General features: G+C 41.8%; 2 protein-coding genes across 2 annotated transcripts; one reads left to right on the top strand and one right to left on the bottom strand.

Annotated features, from left to right (window-relative positions):
• Positions 1-1,898: 1,898 nt before the first annotated feature.
• LOC121194299 (GRIP and coiled-coil domain-containing protein 2) lies at positions 1,899-20,719 on the bottom strand. The gene is made up of 24 exons (XM_041057089.1): positions 20,536-20,719; positions 19,750-19,812; positions 19,545-19,629; positions 19,364-19,443; positions 19,137-19,241; positions 18,505-19,009; positions 16,171-18,014; positions 15,879-15,942; positions 15,604-15,704; positions 15,290-15,388; positions 14,524-14,643; positions 13,498-13,662; positions 12,957-13,061; positions 12,126-12,288; positions 11,672-11,772; positions 11,269-11,346; positions 10,999-11,136; positions 10,240-10,361; positions 9,316-9,492; positions 8,774-8,982; positions 6,893-7,120; positions 6,332-6,471; positions 4,102-4,303; positions 1,899-3,863 (listed from the first exon to the last, which is right to left on the bottom strand). Exons 1-24 carry the CDS (start codon positions 20,539-20,541, stop codon positions 3,790-3,792), a joined length of 4,974 nt encoding a protein of 1,657 aa, XP_040913023.1. The 5' UTR covers positions 20,542-20,719; the 3' UTR covers positions 1,899-3,789.
• tmem223 (transmembrane protein 223) lies at positions 4,927-6,046 on the top strand. Its single transcript, XM_041057090.1, has one exon. The coding sequence runs from the start codon at positions 5,071-5,073 to the stop codon at positions 5,896-5,898; it is 828 nt and encodes a 275-aa protein (XP_040913024.1). The 5' UTR covers positions 4,927-5,070; the 3' UTR covers positions 5,899-6,046.
• Positions 20,720-21,703: the final 984 nt, after the last annotated feature.

Raw genomic sequence — 21,703 nt, 5'->3', positions numbered from 1 at the left:
AAGAAAGAAAGAAATTTGTCTAAAATGTTTTAAATTACATGAAATAATCATAATTAAAACATATTGTATGCGTTATTGGCACAAATATGAATGTGCTTCAGTTTATTGGTTTTGCATCATGACTGCTTGTTTTGGTTTCATATCTGTTCAACAAACTGACTTGTAAGCAGATTTGCTCACAAGCACCTTAATAAATATAATGAACTGTAGATGTAATATAAAGTGTATGCACATCTACAAAAGTGAGGTTTGCTTTTTTCTCATAAGAAATTCTGACATGTCACAGTAAGAAAAGCATGGATGTAAAATAAACAAAAAATAAACAAACAAATAAAAGCTGCTTCATGGTCTGGGGACTGTGCACTGTCGCACTCACTAGGCCACTTGAATAGAACACAGCCATTGTTAATGTTAATTCAAACACCTGTGCTTTTCCTGTTAAATATCAACAATGACAGAGGGCTTTTGTATTTATTGTTCTAATGTCTGAGATGCCTTAAAGTGTACACAAGAAGTGATGCACTTTATGATTTTGTGGCATTAACACTTTCTCTTGGTGCTCTGTTAGTTGGCTAATAGTTATTATGCATATTAAAAGTGTTAACTGGAGAAAAAAACATAACTGGTTACCTGCTTAATGCGTCAATGCCACTACTAACGCTATGTGACAGTTATTCATTGCTGGATGATTTGATTTTCAGAAACAGGTGAGGCGACCAAATCCCGTTTACGGTCCCAAGATGACTTTGGATCCCAACATGTTTTGGGAGAAGGTGGTCAAACACTGTGTACACTGTGAAACACGTGCCCTCAGATTAATGAGACAAATATGTGCTTTTATTTTCAAAGCCATCTATCTATATACTGTTTTGCTGTGTATTTCTGGCAACTTCACGGTCTGAGAGCTTCCACCGCTGGAGAATTACAATTTTTAAGTCTTACAGCCAGAAAACTGCAAGACCCGCCCTGCGAACTCAGGGCACGATGTGTTTTTGGATCAACACATTAAAGGTGTGTGTTATGAGTCTGACGCCTCTGCTGCTGCTCCTTTATCCTCAGTCCATTTATATATGAAACATGAGTTGGGGAAATATACGGAAAGTCTGTAGTTTTTATTCTGGAAACTACACAGAAGTTCAACATGGCGGGTGGGTGCCGTGAAGAAATCTGTCCCAGCCCAAGAACTTCACTCTGGATTGTGAGATTTTCTTAAACCATCAGCAGGTTTTAACAGAATGGAAATAGTGTGTCACTATTACTACTGTGCATGAAAATGAGAGGATAAGAATGGATGATAAAAAAAAAAATAATAATAATAGCAAAGAAACTAATCAGGGAAAAATGCATCACTTAACTGCAAGGTGTTAATTATAGCGCTGCTCCCTGGGGAGGTATGAAGCAGTGGCAGATATTTGTTGTTTCCTCCGCTGGCTGCGTCATGATACCAGAAACCACATTTATTTCCTTAAAAGGAAAAGCCCCTGCAATCCCTTCCCTCATTCAAGAGGGATGACGGCTTTCATTGTAACGAGAGAAGTTCATAGTAAGAAATGACTGATGCATCTGATCACAGTATAGGCTGCGCCTGAAGCAGAGAAACTGGGTGTCTTCCTAACAGAGAGGTCCAGCAATAAAATCTAAATTTCAAGTCTGAAGACATGAAGGGGAAGACATGAATTTTAAGTTTTTATGCTTTTAAGTTTGTCTTGCAGCCTCTTTTGTTTAATATCTGTAAAACCAGCATGTCTCTAGTGCTACAGAAAGATGGAATTTCTCATGCGAAAATGAAATACTGGCTGTGATTTGATTAAAATAAACACCTGGCTAACGATGCTTTTTAACATCAAAGTGCATTTTAACAAATGAACAAGAAAGGGGATGCAAAGTAACTGGAATCATTCTCATTTATGACTTTATTTTTGTTTACAGTTGGAATTAACCAGAAAAATCAAAAACAGAACTGTCTCTGAAACAGCCGTTGCCTCATGTAAATACCGTTTGCAGCAGAAACCTGAGTACTATATGTTCACCAGCGAACTAGTTAATATATAGTAAATCCTCATTCACTCATACGGATAATGTTTTACAGTTATTGTAATCTCTCATAGCTTCTGCTGACATTAGCCATCATAAATATAAAAGGCTTGGATAAAAATACATTCACTCACGCTGAAGGAGTCACAGAAAAGCTGCCACTGGAATGAGAAAACAAACTGGACAGTTATCTTCATCATTGGTAGGATATGAGCAAAAATATATTCATGTAATGAAAAAGTGTGTGGATGTGTGTTTAAGGGGAGGAGGGACTTCTGTTTGGAATCATGTCCCCTGGACTCCCATCTCAACAAGGAGGTCAGAGGTCAGGATGAGACACTGTAAAAAGCAGCACCCATGGGTCTGGCACAGGGAGTCTTGCTCAAGAACACTTCAGCAGGGCGGACGTGCTTGCTTTCACGGGGACTGTTCTTCAACTAGACAGCTGACCTCAGACGGAGTGGCAACAAATCTCTCACGTTCAGAGATTTAACAGAAGCTCAACAACCAACAAAACCATAATGGAATCCCAAAACAGAAATGGAAACGATGAAAATAATTGTTTGGTATTAAATACTAACAACAGCAACAAACGGTAACAACAAATGACACAGAAACCACAACAAAATTCCAAACCACTCATCACTAAAGGGTATGATAAACCACAAACTCGGTGAATGAAACTGCTTCTGATTCCAGATTCGAGGCATTAGTGAACAGCTGCAAAATGAGTCAGAAAAAGTGCAAATACACTATATATGATATTGCTCTGTCAGTCATGTTGTCAGATGAACCTGGGAATGTTAGATATGTACTTCTTTGTATGTGAAGTGATTTTATGATAGACATTCTGGTAAGACTTAAAATGGACCACAGCAGTGGTTTGGTTTGTTTTAGCCCATTAAATAATTCACACAAACTGCTGATTGTTTTCCAAAGCACAATGAAGTATAGGTTGCTTCATATTGATTTTCATACAGTAAGGAATGAAAAGAAAAATGGCTGGCTCTAAGGAAGTGAAAACACATTCAAAAGTCTTCCAATACCTAAGTATGCCCTTAAACAGTTTGTTAAGCATGTGTGCTATTTGAACCGAAACACCTAAAACACCAGTAAAGTCCTTGACGTGTACTGTGCTACCCAGTACAAGCCCATTAGGAGCCTAAGTAAAAAAGGAATCAAACATCTGAATATTATATTCACATTATATTAGGCCATTAACTACATTGTTACCCTCTTGATTAATTCTTTCCCCACAGTTTGTGCACATCATATGTATTATACAATGTTGTTCTTACAACATGATATACCCCAATGTGTTTGATATATTTATTCACAATATTTTCATTGTGATAAAGATGCCCTACGAGCTTCACTTCTAGGAAGTGGAACCATGTCCAGTAAATGTTATAGGTACATGTCAATCGTAAGAATATGGAAGACAGAACCATGTCACAGTTAACATTCACTGGTAAGAGACTGATGAACCTATTGCACTGCTAATTCGATCAATAATCATCTCAGATGTTTTGGTTTAATCTCTACCCCATGCCTTTTCATTATTTTCTTGCACATTCCCTGGTCCTTTCTATGATGTCCCAAAGGTTTTGTAAATGCCCCAGTTAACCTCCCAGTCATTTCCCATTGGTTTGAGTATGCAGCGTAACCGCTTGGTACAGGTTTTCACAGAAAAAGGCCCAGTAACATCTCAGCACTGTGCTCCCAGTTATTTGCTGATTTAGTTGGTCATCAAGTCTATCTGATTCCAGACCAGCTGTGGAGATAAGAAGTCCAGCCTGAGCCCCGAGCCCCAGACCCCTCCTCCTCACCTACGCAAAATAGAGCCAAGAACACCTGGTTAAAAATTATGAATGCTATATACTCTAGCACTTCAAGAACTTGGAGATGAATATTAACAAAAAGACTTATGTTTGAATTACAAGAGGTAGGCATATGTGTCTATAAAAGTTACAGCATAATTAACAAATAATTCAAGGGTCTTCAAGACATCTGGGTGCACTGCACAGGCTCTGTAGTGAGACACCAAGCAGTATGTATATACTATACCTTGTGCAATGGCAGCCAGTTTGCTTTTCTCCTCTGGACTGAGCTGCAGCATAGTATGAATAACGGGAAGGAGCGCCTGCCTCTCGCTGCCAGATCGCAGGAAGATGAACTGCAACAGCACATTCTTCAGATACTCCAGGTTGGCCACGCTCTTCTCCCTCTCCTGGTTTCGCTCTAGACGACGCACTTCACTCTTCAACAACTGGGAAATGAAAAATACCGTAATATGATCAATAGATCAATAGACATCTTTCATATTGTCTATTGATCAATAGGTCAATAGACATCTTTCACATCTGTCATGACAAGTAAAATTACATGTCATGACAGAGACACAGGTGTAACTAATTACATCAAAGCTGGTTCTGTGACATGCCACTAATAACATTGTACAAGCCTGTACAATGCAAGGGCTCTGGAACTGGCACAACTAAACAGTACACACTCATTGTTAATGTTATTGATAACGTGCTCTTCCTACTGCAAAATATCTGCTGTGAACAAATTTGGTAAGCAATAGGCTAATATAAGGAAAGGTGGAGCGACACAAAGAGAACTTTTTTTTATAAAGAGGAAACAAGTTAGAGACGTTTTCCTATGTTTTTCATGACACTGAAAAAAACAAGGTTTTCTTTGCAATTATAATCAATGTGAACTTCTGATTAATTTTATTAGATAAAAAAATAGTCATGAAAAACAAAATTTGAAATCCTTTTTTTTTTGTTGACTGGTAAGATATCGCGTTACTCCATTAGCAATGAGCAATTTTGATCATTTCTACTTTCCGTAGTGTAACAGCGTACGTCACACAACAAGTATGGCGGCGCTATGAGAGAGGATAGAGCAGTCGGGCATGTAGGGAGAGAAACATTAAAAAGCTGGTTATGACAACGATCTCTTAACGTTAACAGTAGTAGCTGCCTGTCGGTTAAGTGTGGGACAGTTAACAGTGTTTTCACATCGTGAAAGATGGGATTAGAGCGTCTGCTGTGCGGGGCGTTGGAGTTTTACTCCAGACAGTTTCGACTCGTTAATATTCAGCACAAAGTCAAAGTCTTTCGAAACTCGTCCGCGTCGGCACAGAGTTCCCCGAACAGCGGTCTGTCCAACCGGCTTACATTTATTTCGGGACTGCGCAGTGGGACATTCGTCCACGCAAGCCGTCGCGGTCCCGCTCACGGACAGCTGGCAGCAGGGCGAAACCTCTCCACCTCTGCCCAGCCCCCCAGAGATGTCACGCTCTTCGAGCACGACAGGACCGGCTTCTTCCGACTTCTCTCGGTCTTCTGCGGCGGACAGTTTGTTTTTTGGACATACCTGGCTCACTTCGCGTACACCGGACTCAAAAACACAGGGGGTGCTACAGCGAAAGAGAAAGCCAAGGCGTCCTCCACCTCCACCACCACCACCACCGGGCTGGCTGGGATGTGGAGTTTTGAGATGAACCTGGGGTCAAACACCTGGAGGTACGGCTTCACGCTGGGATGCATGGCAATAGGAGCTGGGATAATCGGGCTCGGGATTCTGTTTTGCCGTCGCTCTGTGAGCCAGGTGGTTTTACATCAAGGGGGGAGGATGGTTACCATCTGCACACAGTCACCTTTGGGACCAGGCCGAGGCCGGAGAATAACAGTCAAGCTGTCCGAGGTAGCCTGTCACTCTCACAGAAGCGAGTCCCCCTCATTCATTCCTCTCAGGGTCAAAGGACACAGGTTCTACTATCTCATGGACAAAGAGGGGACCCTGAACAACGCTAGGCTGTTTGATAGCACTGTTGGGGCATATCGGTCAATTTAAGTTGGGGTTTCCAAAACTGTGTTAGGCACCAATAACCAGTTGATAACTGGTCAGTAGACCTGATTTTTACATAACTGTAGCATGCCAGTTTCTGTTTGATTGTTTCTCTTCACTGAAATAAAATGTGCAAGATCAACAGTATAGACTGGTCTGGGTTAATTTATGCCTAGCATGACATATCTATTCTGTTAACACTGTTTGGAGGGGAAACAATTTGTTGATTGACAAAAAATAGTCAACAGCTATTTGGACAATCAATTAATTCATCATTCAAAACATTCTGTGCATCCAGTTTGTAAGAATTCTTTCTTTGCAGCCCAAACCTTGTCAGAATTAAACTGTTTAAGAGAGGGATTTTCAAATTTACAAAATCCTTTCAAAAGCATTTCATATGTAATACACGAGTCATGAGTGCGTGTGTATATATACATACAGTGATCTGCTCCATGAGAACAGCATTGGTGGCCTCAGTTTCATGCAGCAGGCTGTTCATATGCTCCATGCTGCGGGTGGCTGTGGTCAGCTTTTGAACCAGCTCTTCTTTGGTCGGCTCCACCGTCCACACAAATGGCTCTAGAGAAGAAACCAAAGACAAGCATGAGTAAAGATCATGGTATGTCAAGTGTGTGCCTCATGTAATAATTTCTTCTTTTTTTTTTAGCGTGGATGATCACACGAATCACGGAATGAGTCACTGTCCTAATTAAATTATTAATTATATAAAATTAAATATGGAGTGTTTTTTAAGGATTCTCACAAGCTCTACTACCATGCTGCTTCAAAAGTTGATAAACCAGTAAATAAATAAATAATCCCCCCAGTGAATGGTGAAGTAAAATTTTTACCTCTTTCTGCATTTCCAATGTCGTTTTTGATTGCAATGATTGGGTCACTGAGTGAATATGCATCTTGTGAGACAGGTGTAGAGCTGTATACTATATAATAGTATATAAACTGAATTAATGTTATAGTGCACCTCTGCTGTTAAACTCACCTTGTTTGGGATCCGGAGAAGTGAGAAGCTGCTCCAAAGAGGGTAGGGGTGTAAGTGCAGGAGAGGGGCTCTCAGTCTCAGTAGTTTCCATACCCTCACCTTCTTCCCTGGCCATAGACTGAAGGTCACTGAGGGCCACTAACCCCAGCCCTGCCTGGTTTTGATCTGTGTTTCTGCGCTGAGGGTCTGATGCCAGAGGCTTACGGCTGGACTGGACCGACACTGAACCTGAAAGAGGGAGTAAAGTTTGTGGTCAAAGAAATTTTTTAAAATTTTTATTTATTTAAAATAAATAAATTATAAAATAAGTTACAGCTATTTTCTCAAACAGCACACACCTCTGGACTCTTCATGCTTACGCAGTAGGCGGAACAATCTTTCACTGTGAATTTGTACTTAATTGAGAGACAGTGTCCTACTTCATTGTGACATGAGGGGGCACCAGACACTCTCTTGTGTTAACCAGTTCAGCTGGCATAAACAAAGACAGCAAGTGTGAAGAGAAGGGTGAGAGGGAAGGATGGGGCACTCGAGAGAGTAGGTGGACAAAAGAGAAGATTGTGATTAATGAAGCTGAAACTGAGCCTAGAGGGTTCCTAACCAGTGCCCTCACCTTCCCACCTCCAGTCTGGTACTCTACTCCCTCTCCCCATGCAGCTGAGTGAGATGACCAAGATGATATAGTCCTACATACATATGCCATTTTTTTGTGATTGTGAATGTATTAAGAGTTTGACTGGCTCAGCAATAAAGGACACATAGGTTAAGGCTCACTGGGACAGTGAGAGCTTGCTGTGTATCAGACAAGTAATGAAACATGAACAAGGTCAAACATTATGGCTTATAATGTGTGGTATTACTGCTTTCTATCCAAGCCCCATAACACAACAATCTTTGCTTTACTGACAAAAAAAAAAGGATTAATGATTTATGGTACAATACAGTTCTTAGATATTACACAGGGGATAGCAGCAAAAACAGTTAGCAACACAGAGAGCCTCCATGGTTTTCTAACTTGTGAAAGACTTCTTTTGGAATTAATATTTGTAGCTGTTGTTTACACACTGTTTAACTGTTTAACTAGATTAAAGAATTAACTGGGCAAATCATGACAAGAGACACAGATCAATTTGTAACTTTAACCGTTATGGCTGTTATGACAAAATTTATGTGAACAGTAAAAACTGTCCAGAGGCCAGCAGTTTTATGCCCCACCTGCCTAACAGGGCCAGTAAAACACACTGAGGCTGAACCCTTTTGCATTTTAACTGCCATTTAAACCCCAATACAGTGGTAAAAAGGCTCAAATATGACTTTCAGTAAAGGCTGATATTGGCCCTATATATCTGACTAATCCTGGCGTGCACTTGTGAGCTACTAATGATGAGACTCTCCAGATGCCACAGTGAGCTGTTTGCCACACTGAGAGGCGGGAAAAGAGCTGAGGAGCCTCACCAACACCTGGCCACGCTGACGTGACAGAGAAGAAACACTCACGCGCACACGCCTTTCCAAGCCATTACTATGTGTGTATTTGCTGTTTGACTCTGGAGGGCAGCTGTGTGGGAGGTGATGAATGAGCTTCCAGTGCTGCTCCACTGATAAACACCCCAAGACCCCCTGTCTTCTGTTCTCTCTCCCATCATTTCTTTCATAGCAGACAAGAGTAAACAGGATGGAAAACTTCAACTCTCCACTTGATGATTTGATGGATCTCTTCATACGATTCTACTCAATAACTTCTTGTGCCTATTGCTTTATATTTGAGCTGCAGTTACTTTTTTGATTGCTCTGCTGTTGAGTAAGATAGTAGATATATGTGTAACCTCACTGTCTACTAATTTGAATGGACCAAGTTTTTAAATTCTCCTGCACTCTTACTGTTCTGGCTCTGTAGGTTGAAGAGCTGCTCCTCAACACGGGTCAGCTGGCCCTGCAGGGTCTCCACAGTGGCTCGGTGGTCGTCCTGCAGCTTCCTCAGCTGCTCCCTGTACGTCTGGCGCTGGGCCTCGACCTGAGACGACAGGTCAGCCTGAGCCTGGGACAAGTCTGATCGCAGAGTCACGTTTTCCGACTGCAATGACAGCAGCCTGGAAGTGGAGACGGGGTGAGGGGAAATTAAAGGAAGAGTTTAGAGACTGCTAATTTAGTAGAGAACAAGAAGGAATGGCATATGACGCGAAAGGACAGAAGAGTGACAGCTGTTTGCCAGGGCTAATCAGGTGTACCCAGCATGCGTGCCTATGTCTCATGATTGCAAAATCACATCTGGTGAGGAAAAGTCAGACTGAAAAGAAAAACAGAAAACAGATATATGCCGTGCGAGAAACATGTAGTATGTCAACAGTTTTGAAATACAGCAAATTCCTGACAAGACAGATTCAACTTTGAACAAGAACAAACGTTAAGCCAGGACAGCTCACCTCTCGCGGAGTTCCGCCTCCTTGCTAACCGTTTCCTGGAGGATTTTATTGTGTCTCTCCAGAAGAGTGTCATGCTCAGTCTGGAGCTGCTGCAGCTCTGCTGTGCTGCTGTGGAGGCTCTGCTGGTTTTCTGCCAGCCTGGACCTCAGCTGTTCTACCTGAGAGGACAACTGCTCCCTGCAGGACACACACCACATTTGTTACATTCATATCACTCTTAGCGTGTTAACTGACACACACTACTAAATTACCGTTCAATCTAATATGAATTCTTTCTCATGTGATATGTCATGCATTTTGCCACACACTGTAGATATCTCACTGAAAGAGCAAGCTGTTTTCACACGTGATCCCAGCACTGATATGGCAAATGGCTTTTACCTGTGTTACATAATATGCAACAGTTATAAAGTATTCATTTCTTTGTTCAAAAATATCTAGAAATACAGTTTTTCTGTATAGTTTTAAAATATTTCTAACCACTTACACTACTAGCCATTGAAACAAACTGCATTAGGTACTTGCCTGGTTGTATAGGTTTTGGTGTTTTTTCCACAATCATTGATTAATGTTTGAGGGTGCCATACTGGGTGACCAGTGTCAGAGAAACAGCCTTACTTACAAATAGTTCTCCCAGTTTTGAACAGTGCAGCAACACAATGACAGAATTATAATTCCTCTACTGTACAGCCACTATGAAAGTGAACACCCTCAAATTAAAGTCAGAACTTTACCCTCTGAGTTGTTTTCATTTCTTATCCAATCCAATCTAATTACAGAGCCAATGCAACAAAAATGTGTCACTGTCCTCTGTAGATTACATTCACTGAACAGTAAGAGGATGCAATTCACAGCTATGCTTTCTCATTGCCTCCCTGCATCTTCCTTCGTACACAACTGTCATACAGTAAGTGTTGTCCTTACCTCTCTAGTTTTCCAGAGTCTCCGTCACTCTGAGCAGTGCTTTTGTTCTTCTGTTGTTTGAGAACATTGTGAACTCGCACCTTGTAGCTCTCAAACTCGCCTGTTGTTGCCAAAAGCTCAGACTGGAATCAACACAAAGTTTAAACAGAGATATACAGTAAATAAGAAAAACACGTTTACTGTAGATTAAACTTTTATGCTCTATCAAGCAAGGAAATAAAAAATAAAAATAAAATGACTGGCTGTGAGAGATGATCAGATTTGTCATTTCTTTTGGACAATTAATAAAAAGCACAAGAGTTTTATCTCATTTCACGGCCACGGTCTTAAATATTACTCAGAGTCAAAGCTGAGGACTTGGTATTTTTTTGGATGGTTGAGAAAACCACCAGTAAACTGTTAACTTCATTTTATAACTGATGATATTTCAAATGGTGCAGATCAACCCACTTAACCAAACAATGAAAAAACACCACTAGGTATTTCATTTCTAATCTTTTCAGCCATCGTTCACACGTAACGATATTCTTCGCTTACAAACCTCTTTTTAATGACAGCTAGTTTGAACCATCTAGCCAGCATTCGCACACTGATCAAAAACCCATATGAATATCTCAGACTGTAGTGTTGAGCTGCTTTTAACAAGGTGATGAGAGGACAGGAAGGAGATGAGGGAAAGATGAAAAACTGCATAGTGTGTATGAACTCTGTGTTGATGGAGAAGGTCGGTTAAAAAAATGTAAAATTCAATGTGTGTACCTTAGCAGTGTCTCTTTCCTGTTGCAGGCTGCTGATACGTTGCTGCAGGGAGCTGCTGGTTCTTTGTTGCTGTTCCAACGCAGACTTGAGCTGCTCCTGCAGACGATGGCGCTCTGCGATCAGCTCAGACGCCTCAATCTAATTGCATAAACACACACACTATAATATGTGACCTGTGTATGGCCAAAATGTTGATTTGAAAAAAATCTATATTTTGTCAGAAGGGACAGCAGAAAGAAGTTTTTTTTTGGACGGTGCTGCCTGTGTTACCTTAGAGCTCTCTAGCTGCTGCTGGTTAGCTTCCAGCTCTCCTTTCAGAGAAGCCTGCAGCATCATGAGGGAGCTCTCCTGCACTCACACACACAAACACACACACACACACACACAAAGTGAGACACGCAGAGTGAAAATTTAAATGCATACACTCATACATGCAAGCACAAATGATTAACTATTCCCAACATCTTCAAGGCCTTCTCCACAACCATGCCCACACATGGTTGCATAACACTATTTACATTCATCAAGCAATAATGTTACACACAGTGATAGAAAATCCAGCGGGACACACTTACAAACACACACACACACACACACACACACACACACACACACACACACACACACACACACACACACACACACACACACACACACACACACACAAACAGACCTGTTTCTTGGCATCGGCCAAGTCCTTTTTGGTCTTCACTAGCAGCTGTTTCATCTTGGAGGTCTTCTCCTCCCCCTGGTCCAACTGGCACTTCAAAGCCTCTGGAGACACATACAGATGCACACGTGCACGTACACAGACAGACGCATGGAATGGTTTAAGTGCAATTCATACTGTGGCCTTTTTATTTAAGGACATTTTCTCAGTATTTTGCCTTCATTAAACTTCACAGTGTGGACCAACAGTGTTTCCCATCTGGTGACCAGTTACAGTTACATGCTAGACAGCAAATAATCGGAAGCTCTGCAGGAAAAATGGATGTTTACTATCAGTGAATGCAGACTTGTGTTCCTAAAACCTGTAGTATACATTACTTTGTCATTAAAAATGAAATAATAGATGTATTAATCTGTGTGTCAGCAAGTGAGTGTAAATGTGAACATATCATCTGTACCAATTTCCTGCTTGAGTGTGTCCTCTTTCTGGGTGAGTGTGTTTATCTGAGTCTTCAGCTCCTCAGTACACTCGTCCCTCTGCGAGAGTTTGGCGTTGAGTTCTTTCACCAAGCGCTCGTAGTCGGCCATCTCCATGTCCAGCAGTGAGTTCTGCTGCGCCTCCTAGAGACAGAGTCAACATACTACATCATTACGAGGAACATTATCTCAAACTTTTAGTAAAAAAAAAAAAAAAAAACAAGATGTGGTTTTGAATTAGAGGTCATTTTTAATACATGGTTTTGTCTTGTCTAAATTTAACTGACCAGTTTTCGCGGCAAACAACATGCAGTTAGAAATTTGAACACATTTAAACAAACATACAGAGCTAAATCAAGTGGAAAATGTACTGTTGTTCTACTTAAAGACATTCTTAAATAAGACATTCGGGCTTAACAATATAATTGTGGAAAGTAGACTTCTCGGACCAAAAAACAAATAGTACCCAAAGTATCATTATCTGATCTTCTTTCTTTTATTTCTTAACTCTCAACAGTCACTATTAGTATCAGCCCCCAAAAATGACATGTTTATTTGGCTGTACTAACAATGTGAACACATAACAAAGTCAGACGTCCTGGCAGCTTTTGTGTACACTGCTGTACTATGTAGGTCTCCACTAATGGAAAATGGAACGGCAGCTCCTGCGCTGTGGGCTAGAATTGCTCTCTTTCTCTCTGAGAGGTGCTGCTGTAGCTGCAGGCCGGCCATCACCAGTCCAGTCGCTTGACTGGACAGGCCCTTGGAGACATGCTAGTGTCTGAGACGCATTTGTGTGTGTGTGTGTGTACCTTGCGTAGCTGCTCCAGCTCCTGGGCAGTCTGCTGAGACTGCTCCTGCTGCTTGCGGAGCTGGGCTGTCAGCTCTTCTACCTCCTTCATGGCAGATGACAAGTCCTGCAGAGGCAAGCAAACACAAAGGGGGTTTTCGGTTCGCCAAAGCCTTACTGTATATTCTGTAGACTTCATTTAATGAAATGAATAAATTATTATGCTCTTAAAGTATTTGTAAAAGACACTGGATAAGGTTTGTCTAAAGCAGGTTCCACAAAGGGCCATGTGGCTGCTGGTTTTTGTTCCAACCAATTAAGAGCACACAGTTTGACCAATCAGCTGTCTGAAGACTGAGATCAGCTGATTAAATGAGTCAAGTCTGGTGTGCTGCTGCTTGGTTAGAACAAAAACCTGCAGCCACATGGCCCTTTGTGGAACAGGTTTGAGACCTGTGGTCTAAAGCTTCACCTACTGCATGTGGTTCTGGGATCAGAGGCTGGCATGACCCCTGACCAGTACATGACAATAAAACCAAGTGTCTACGTCTCCTTATTTCTACCTTTATCTTCTGCTCTTTCATAGCTCTCTCAGCCAGCAGGTCTTTGTCCAGACTGGCTGACTGTCTTTGCAGATCCTGGTTCTGGGCCTCCAGCTGCCTCACTGTGCTCCTCACGGTCTCCATACCAGTCAGCAGGTCCTCTTTCTCACTGCTCAGTGTCTCCTTCTGCAGAAACAGAAATTCTTCAGATTACTGTCTCTGTCAGGTGACAAACTTAAATCTTGAAAACAATAACTTCACAGAATTTACCAACACAGAGGATGTGGTCTAATGATAATTTGAACATGGGTCGATTTATAATAAAATATATCACACTGAAATCTTTAGATGTTACCATTTACAGATAAAAGGTTTTCATCTGAAAATGCTAATTTAGGCAAATGTGCCAAACCTGTTCGAATACACACGAGATATTTGATAGTCATTCATGCAAATCTGACAGCAGCGGCAGGCGCTGTGGGTTTTCTCTGTGAGGAACAATGAACCAGCCGCAGCAGCATCAGCAGCAGCCACCTCCCATCATCTGTCTGCCAAACACTGAAACTATGATTGGTAAACAGAGATGTCCAGACGTACTCTGAGATCCCTGACTAACTTCGTCTTCTGCTTGCTCCCTCGAGACCTGTGAGCACGCACGAGAATAAACCTGCGCTTCAGAAAATGGTGTTGCACTAGCACACAGCAGATGGAAGCTCCGCTCCATTTACCTGCCTGTTGTTCTCTCATTGGAAAGAGACAGTTATGAGCTTGGGGAGAGGACTATATATAAACACAATTTCTCCCTAGCTCGCCCAGTCACATCTGATGGGCTATTTGTGGGTGCAGGGCTGTCAGGCATAGCTGGGTAAAGTGTCACTGGCTAAAATGACTCCCTGTAAATCAGATGAAAACTGAGTTATGCGAGAAGTATTGGCAAGATGTACTGCTGGACAAAGTGGCACTGCTTAGATTTACTGGTGGGTGAGAGCACTTTGTGTGTTTGTTAGTGGTAATGTGTATGTGTTTGTGTGATTGAGTGTGTGTTACCTGTGTGACAGCACTGCTGAGTCGCTTGGTCAGCTCCGCAATCTGTCTCTCTGCCGTCTCCACCTTCTCTCTCTCCTTATCCAGTTGCTCTGTTTGCCTGTCGTAATCTATCTGCAGGTTCTACATACACACACACACACACACGTTCATTCATTACTGGAAGCAGGCTGAACACCTCAGTGAAGGTAAACACTATGCATCTCAGATTTCAGCCGTATTTACATTTGAGTATGGTACAAAACTCTCATTAGACACGACAGAGTGCTTTCCTCTCTAATGGCGACTCAGTCATAAAGCACAGTGCAGTCTGGGGGCTGTTTATGGAGACCACTGGGAGTGACATCATGCACAAAGTCTGCTTTAAAGAGAGCATCCTTCCACTTTCCAATTAGTAACAAATCATGAATGCACACAATTAATGTAATGTTTAATGAACAAAACTGTCAGTTTTATTTTGGATCAACTTATCTTGGACTTTTATTTTGAAGAAAATGTAACCATCTAAAACTGCCATGAGATGGAGTGACACATATGATACACCTGGATGCCAGAAGTTCTGCTACTTTCAATCAACCACAAAGACAAATTAGAACAAGACACAGCTGAAATTATTCACTGTGTTGTCTATGTCTTGATATGTCAAACACTAAAAGTACAGATTGCATTACAACTTTATTGGTTCTCTATTACAGAATCTATCTACAATTAATCTACAATCATTCAGTTAGATGCTTCTGGTAGTTTTCTGTCCTGCATAGTCTCATACCTTGTAGCCTTCAGCACCGTGGATGATGTCTTTCATTGAGCTGTTCACTTTGTCCCTCTCTGCTTTCAGTGATTGTACTTCCTCCTTGAGGGTTGCAACCTTCAAAAAATAAAAAAATAAAAAAATAAATATATATGAGAGAGAGAGAGAGATTGAGCTGTGTACAGTCACTAATCTGAGACCTGAGGAGAAAATATCTCTTTAATCTATGTTTATCTTGTGTCCTGAAAATGAAACACCATACAAGTACAATGTGTTAACTAAAGGTTAACAAACTAACATTTGCAGTCTAGAAATATCATTCATCACTCTACCTCTTTCTTACTGATGTCCAGCTCCTTCTTTGCTTTGACAGCAACCGCCTTGATTTTGTTCATCTTCTCGTCCTTCTCTTTGTTTTCTTTCTCCAGGAAAGCTGAGGGGAGCAGAAACCATAAAAGTCATATCTGAGATTAAGATCTACCATTTCCTACCTCCATCAACAAGGCAAACTAAAGGAATATGTAGTTAGTTAAAAAAAAAGAAGTGTAGTTTAAGATATTAGTGTATTCTACTCGTTAACATGGACTCATTAACGCCACCGCCATACCTATTTTATTTGTGATCTCATTGCCTACATTTTCCTCAGAGGAAGCAGACTGGGCAGCAGACTCCTGAGAGAATGACAGAGGAAAAAGAGGGAATTAAGAAAGTGCAGAAAAAAACACATCAATCACCACTGTTTTTAAGGAAATACTGTTTTGTTTTAACCACAATTCATTATATAGAATATTTACTGTGATTATTATCAGTGATTAGAATCAGGGAAACTTTATCAAATTCATTTTTTGTGGACTGACATGATTCTAAGATGTACCTGACACATCAGGAGCTCCACTCACCTGGAGAGCAGCCATCTCACTCCTCAACTGAGATATGAGTGAGTCTTTCTCTGCCAGCTGTTCTCTGTATTCCCCTCTCTCCTTCTCCATGTTCTCCATTTCCCCTTTCTCCTTCTCTTCTTTCTCTTCAGTCATCAGAGAAATCTGAGTCTGCAGTTTCTGGTTCTCCTCACTAATCTTCTCGCTGACTGACTTCATATCCCTCAGGTCTTTCTGCAGCCCTTCGGTGTCCTTCACCGCCTCCTCCAGGTTGTTTTTCAACACGTTCCTCTCCTGCTCCAGGTCTCTGATGTGGGCCTGGAGCTCCTTTTGCACCTCCTCAATTCTTCTCTCCCCTTTCGCCTCTTCAAGACTACTCCTCAAAAGATCCCTCTCCTTTTCCAGCTCATCTATGCGTACTCTGAGCTCCTCAGCCTCATCGGTGGAATTTCTGAGTACTTCATTCTGATTTTCTTCCAGAGCTCTGATGGTGGTGTGGGCCTGCTGTGCCTCCTCTGCCACTGATGTCAATTTGACCTCTAGGTGATGCTTTTCAGATGTCTCCTGTTCCAGCTGAGCCTCCAGAGTTGCCAGCCTGGAGCCCAAAAGCTCCTTCTCTTCCTGGGCTTTGGCAAGCCCTGAGGTTGCCTCTTCCAGTTTCTGATGGAGGTCAGCCTTTTCTGTGGAGATCTCTTTGATAGTCAGCTCCAAAGCAGAAACTGTCTCCCTCCTTTTTTCCACCTCCTCTTTTAGGATCTCTTCTATCTTTTCCCTCTCCTCTTTCAGATGTTGCACTTCGTCCTCTTTCCCCATTTTCAAGCCTTTCAGCTCATTCTCTTTCTCCTCTCTCAGCAAAAGCGCCTCTTGCTCTTTCTCCTCCAGCAGCCTCTTGAATTCCTTTACTCTCTCTTCATTCAGCTTTTGCAATTCCTCTTCTCGCATCTGGAGCAGGGACTGTATTTTGTCTCGCTCTTCAGTCAGTGTATTGACCATCTTTTTAAGGTCTTGAGTCATGTCTTTGTTCATCTGCATTTGGGAGAGGATCTCCTCATTCTGCCTGGTCAGCTCCTCCACAGACTGCTTCAGCTCACAGGCTAAAGCTGTTTGTTCCTCTAAAGATGCCTGGAGTTTCTGGTGCTCACCTGGGGAACCTTCAGGCTTCAGCTTCTGGTCTGTCATGTTCTCCATCAGATTGTTTTTCTCCTCTGTCACCTCTCTGACCGTCACCAGCAGTTCATCTCTCTCCTGGCTGAGTTGTTTGATCTTGTCTTGGAGTTCTTGTATGGTACCAGCCCCCTGCTCCTTCATGGCTTTGTACTGAAGATCAAAATCTTTAATCTTCTCACCCAGTTCTGTCTCCACACCTTGAAGTATGTCCCTCATGTGCTGACACTCAGCCAGGGCAGAGTCTCTCTCCCTGGTCAAGGTCTCACACTGGTCACTCAGCTCCTGGTTCAACTTCTGCTGCTCCTCCGGATTCACTGCTAACTCTCTGGATTCCCCGTGGACCTCTTGTTGGTCAGGGTCGAGAGTCATCACAGTGTCAGTGGCAGCACCTTCCCTGGTCATTTGTAGCTCATTGATTTTGAACTCCAGCTCTTCTCTCTCCATCTGGAACTCCTCCTTGGCCCTCTCCAGCTCAGCCTCCAGGTCGCTCTTCACATTACTGAGCAGGGTGAGCTCGTCCTGTAACATGGTGTTCTGGGCTTGAAAGTCTTCCAAAGCCGCTCTCAGTCTCCCCATCTCCTCTCCATCACCATGGCTGGAGTCGCCCTGACTTAAGCCAGAGAGCTCCAGCATTTTGGCGATACCTGAACCTTGGGCAGGTTCCTCATCTTCTTCTTGCACATCCTGCAGATAGCTGTCTGCAAACAAGAAAGGGTCCCATTATTTCAAAAAGTCATTTTAACTAATTATAATGTTTAGTTACACTATGGGCAGAAGTATGGTAAGTATGTTGGTGGTGAAATGTCTAATTTACAGCTCGCAACATGTTAGCTGTCCTTTAACAAGGCTTTGTTCAATCCAGAAAAACTTCTTATCAAAAGGAAATTATGTTCTTAGATGTTACAACCATACATAGCTTACTGCCTTGTTGGTGTTAAATATAAAGAAAGAAAATGGTGGTTTAGTGGAGAATTTTTCATAAAATTTTTGGTGATTAAATGTTACAATTTGTGGTTTACAAAATTAATAAAAAGAACACTAGATAAATCATTAAGAAAGTAACTTTTAATTCAGATATTGTGTTGTTACTTCAACAAGTGAAACTGCCTTTTTAAAAAAGTCAGGGGCCTTCAGAGTAACAAAACCAGTAGTTAAATGTTCTGGTCTCTGTCTTCCGTGCTGCTGTACCTTTGAGAGCGAGCTGCTCCGTCAGCTCTTCGTGAAGCAACAGGAGGCGCTCCCTCTCGATCTCGCAGTCCTCCTCCAGAGCCCTCATTTCCTCCTCATGCTGCTGAATCTTCTGAGCCAGCTCCTCCTTCAGGTTCTCCACCTCCTGCTGGGCCTCTGTCAACTCCCTTTGGTGGCTCTCCTGTAGCTCAGCAACCTCCTGGGATTTTCGCTCTTGGATCGCCTCCAGTTCAGCTCTAAGTGTTTGCAGCTGAACTTCTAGGCAACGGTGGGCTTCTTCGGTGGCCTCTTTTGCACTGGCGTGTTCAGCTTGGCGCTCCCGTTCTCTTTCACTCTCCCTCTCCCTGTCACTCTCTTCTCGCTCTTTCAGTAATTTCTGGAAATAAGCTACTTCATCTTGGTGTTTATTGTTGGATTCCTCAATACTGTTCTCTAGGGTCTTGATCTTCCTTTGGTGGTCTTCTAACACACGATCAAGCTCTCTTTGCAGCACCGCTAGATCATCCTGCACAAAATAACAGGCAGTCACATATTGTAAGGATTCTGTTCCATTATATACATAAGTGCATCAATGACAAAACCTTACAATCTATTGAAATATACTATATTACTTTCAACCATATTTTTTTCACCTTAGCTTGCTGCTTCGCTTTCTCTAGATCTTTACGAGACAGCGCAAGACCTTGCTGAATTTCTGCCTTCTCCAGTAGTAAGGCATCCATCCTCTCAGTCAGCTCCTACAGTATTACAGACACACAGACACATGATTTAGGTGACGTAATATGAAAATGAAGTACACCATGCTAACATATGAAAGTTTGTGACAGACGTGTGATAATATGCTGGCCTAAGAACAAACCTGTATCAGTGTGGAGTCATCTGAACTGCTGTTACTGTTTTTGGATTGCTGTTTGAGAGCTTCAACATCTTTTTCTAAATCTGATAAAAGAAATAACATCATGTCACATACTTGTATACTATTCTCCCACAGAGCCACAGAGGCAAACTCAAAAAGAAGCTTTAACAACATTTATAGATACCTGCACATCTGCTCTTCATTTTCTGCATGGCAGCCATCTGCTTCTTGGCAAACTTGATGAGATCATCTTTGGACAGTGTGTCCAGCTGAAAAAACAAGGAACAGAAAGAAGAGAAGCATTAATCTCGAGAATAAATTTATGATTGCCTTTTTGAGCGATAATGTTTAAAATATAGACAGATGATGTGCCTGTTGAAGTGTAGCACCTTTGACTTGGATGCACCTGCTGGTGATGGAGCCGCAGACTCTGCTCCTGTACCACCTGGGTCCTGTTTCAGTAAAGGGAAAAAGAAGAAATGACAAAACTAACTACTAAAAACTACAAGAATATTAAATTTGTCGGGTTTGCTATATCATTTGGTTGTTTGACTGCTCGATAACACCAATGTCACAGTCGGCACAGTGCTTCCTCTAAAAAATCTTAAATTTAATGTTGCAATGCTTGTCGGCAAAGACGTATTGCTGATGGAACATGTTTTAAAATATTTTCTGTTCTGTTAAGATCCAAGTTTCAGTTCGGCATATACAGACCAATTATAAGTACTTTAATTAAAGCTGTAAAACAAGGCTCATCTTTCTCAGTATCAAAACTGACTCAAATACACTGAATGGCAGAGGAAAGCAATGTCAGCCACCTCACGTAGTGGTTACTATGGTATTGCGGCATTAATTCATGGCAGTTGTACCACAGTAATATGACATTAGGATTAACCCTTCAGCGTATTGTCACGTTCTGTCGATATTCAGTTAAATACCAAGGTTTGGGCTGCTGTTCGGTTAGTAAACAGAACATAATTAAAACTGCTGCGGGCAGGCGGTGATACTAGCACAGTTTTTAAAACCCCTGCACAATTAAACGTGAATAGCTTTGCGTCGCTTGTACAACCGGCATAACATTATTTTATACTCTTAGCTAACTTGAAGATGCTAGCTACAGACGCTTTACTAAGTTGTGACTAGCTAAAGCTAACCCATCGACTGTGAACATGTACCTCCATGTCTGTCGTTCGGCCGTTTAGCTACTTCTCAGTCGTCTGAGAAGCACAGAGAGACAACAGGTAACTTGACCGGGCAGAGTCAAAGTGATATCTAAGATTATATCCGATTCCTTGGAGATTTAACACGAAAACATCCTCTGTGTTTTGGTTTGGAGATAACAGGCTAATGCAACGACTGGCTTCCGCAATCGTCAGCGAAGTGACGTGAGCAGAATTTGCGTCACTGGTTAAACAGGATATTATTGACAATCAGCATTAATTTTTTTGGACTTATTTCTTTGACATTATGTTTGAAGATTGCACCCATGTGGATTGTGTACAGTATATCTGAATCATCAGGGTTTTTTTTGTTTGTTTTTGTTTTTTTAACTGTGGAAATGACAAATTGTGATAAACTGTATTGTAAAATCTAACTTACACCATTTGAACGCCTGATGATCCCCAGGCAAAAACTACATAACAAACAATTGTCTTAAACCACTGTTGCATAGCTGCAATTTGGCCAACTATAGTGGAGGCAAAAATAATCACTTTGATTGATCTGCACCTCCAGCACGTGTCATAACTGAGTAAGGAAAAAATCAATTTAAGACCAGAAAGAAAGATGTCCAAGCAAGTGCAGTATGCATATGTTAATGTGTCTTGATGTCTTGATGATTAATACTGAAAAAAATCCAGGATACAATGAACAAAACATATAAACCTTGATCAGCAAAATATAGGCAATATGGACCTATGCACAGTTTTCAAAGATTGTTAAGACAGTGTGGGAAGGTGGCTGCAGACAGCACATCCTGTAGCTGAGAACCTAACACCAACAGTTTTCATTGTTATTTTACAGTGTGTGCAAGGGCATATGGGGCATAAAATCATCCCGAAGCTGTCTGATGCTACCATGATGTTGTTTTTGGGACTGCTATAGGGAGGTGGGGTGTATCTGCCCTCATGCTGACACCAGGTCTGTCATAAACTCTGTGGATGGCCTACCCATGCTTCTGTATTCCCATCACGTGAGGCCCACTTTTATCTGTTGAATATGGAGAGTGTCTGTTTTGACACGAGTGATAGAAGCACTGACGGAGGCAGTTTAGCAAGACGCCTCTCATACTGACAAGGCTGGGATGCTCTGGGCAGAGGGGCAGGGGCTCTGCCGGCTCCCTGT

The sequence above is a fragment of the Toxotes jaculatrix genome, chromosome 15, assembly GCF_017976425.1.
Source record: "Toxotes jaculatrix isolate fToxJac2 chromosome 15, fToxJac2.pri, whole genome shotgun sequence".
Classification (NCBI taxonomy): domain Eukaryota; kingdom Metazoa; phylum Chordata; class Actinopteri; family Toxotidae; genus Toxotes; species Toxotes jaculatrix.
This window is presented reverse-complemented; position numbering and strand designations above follow the sequence as displayed.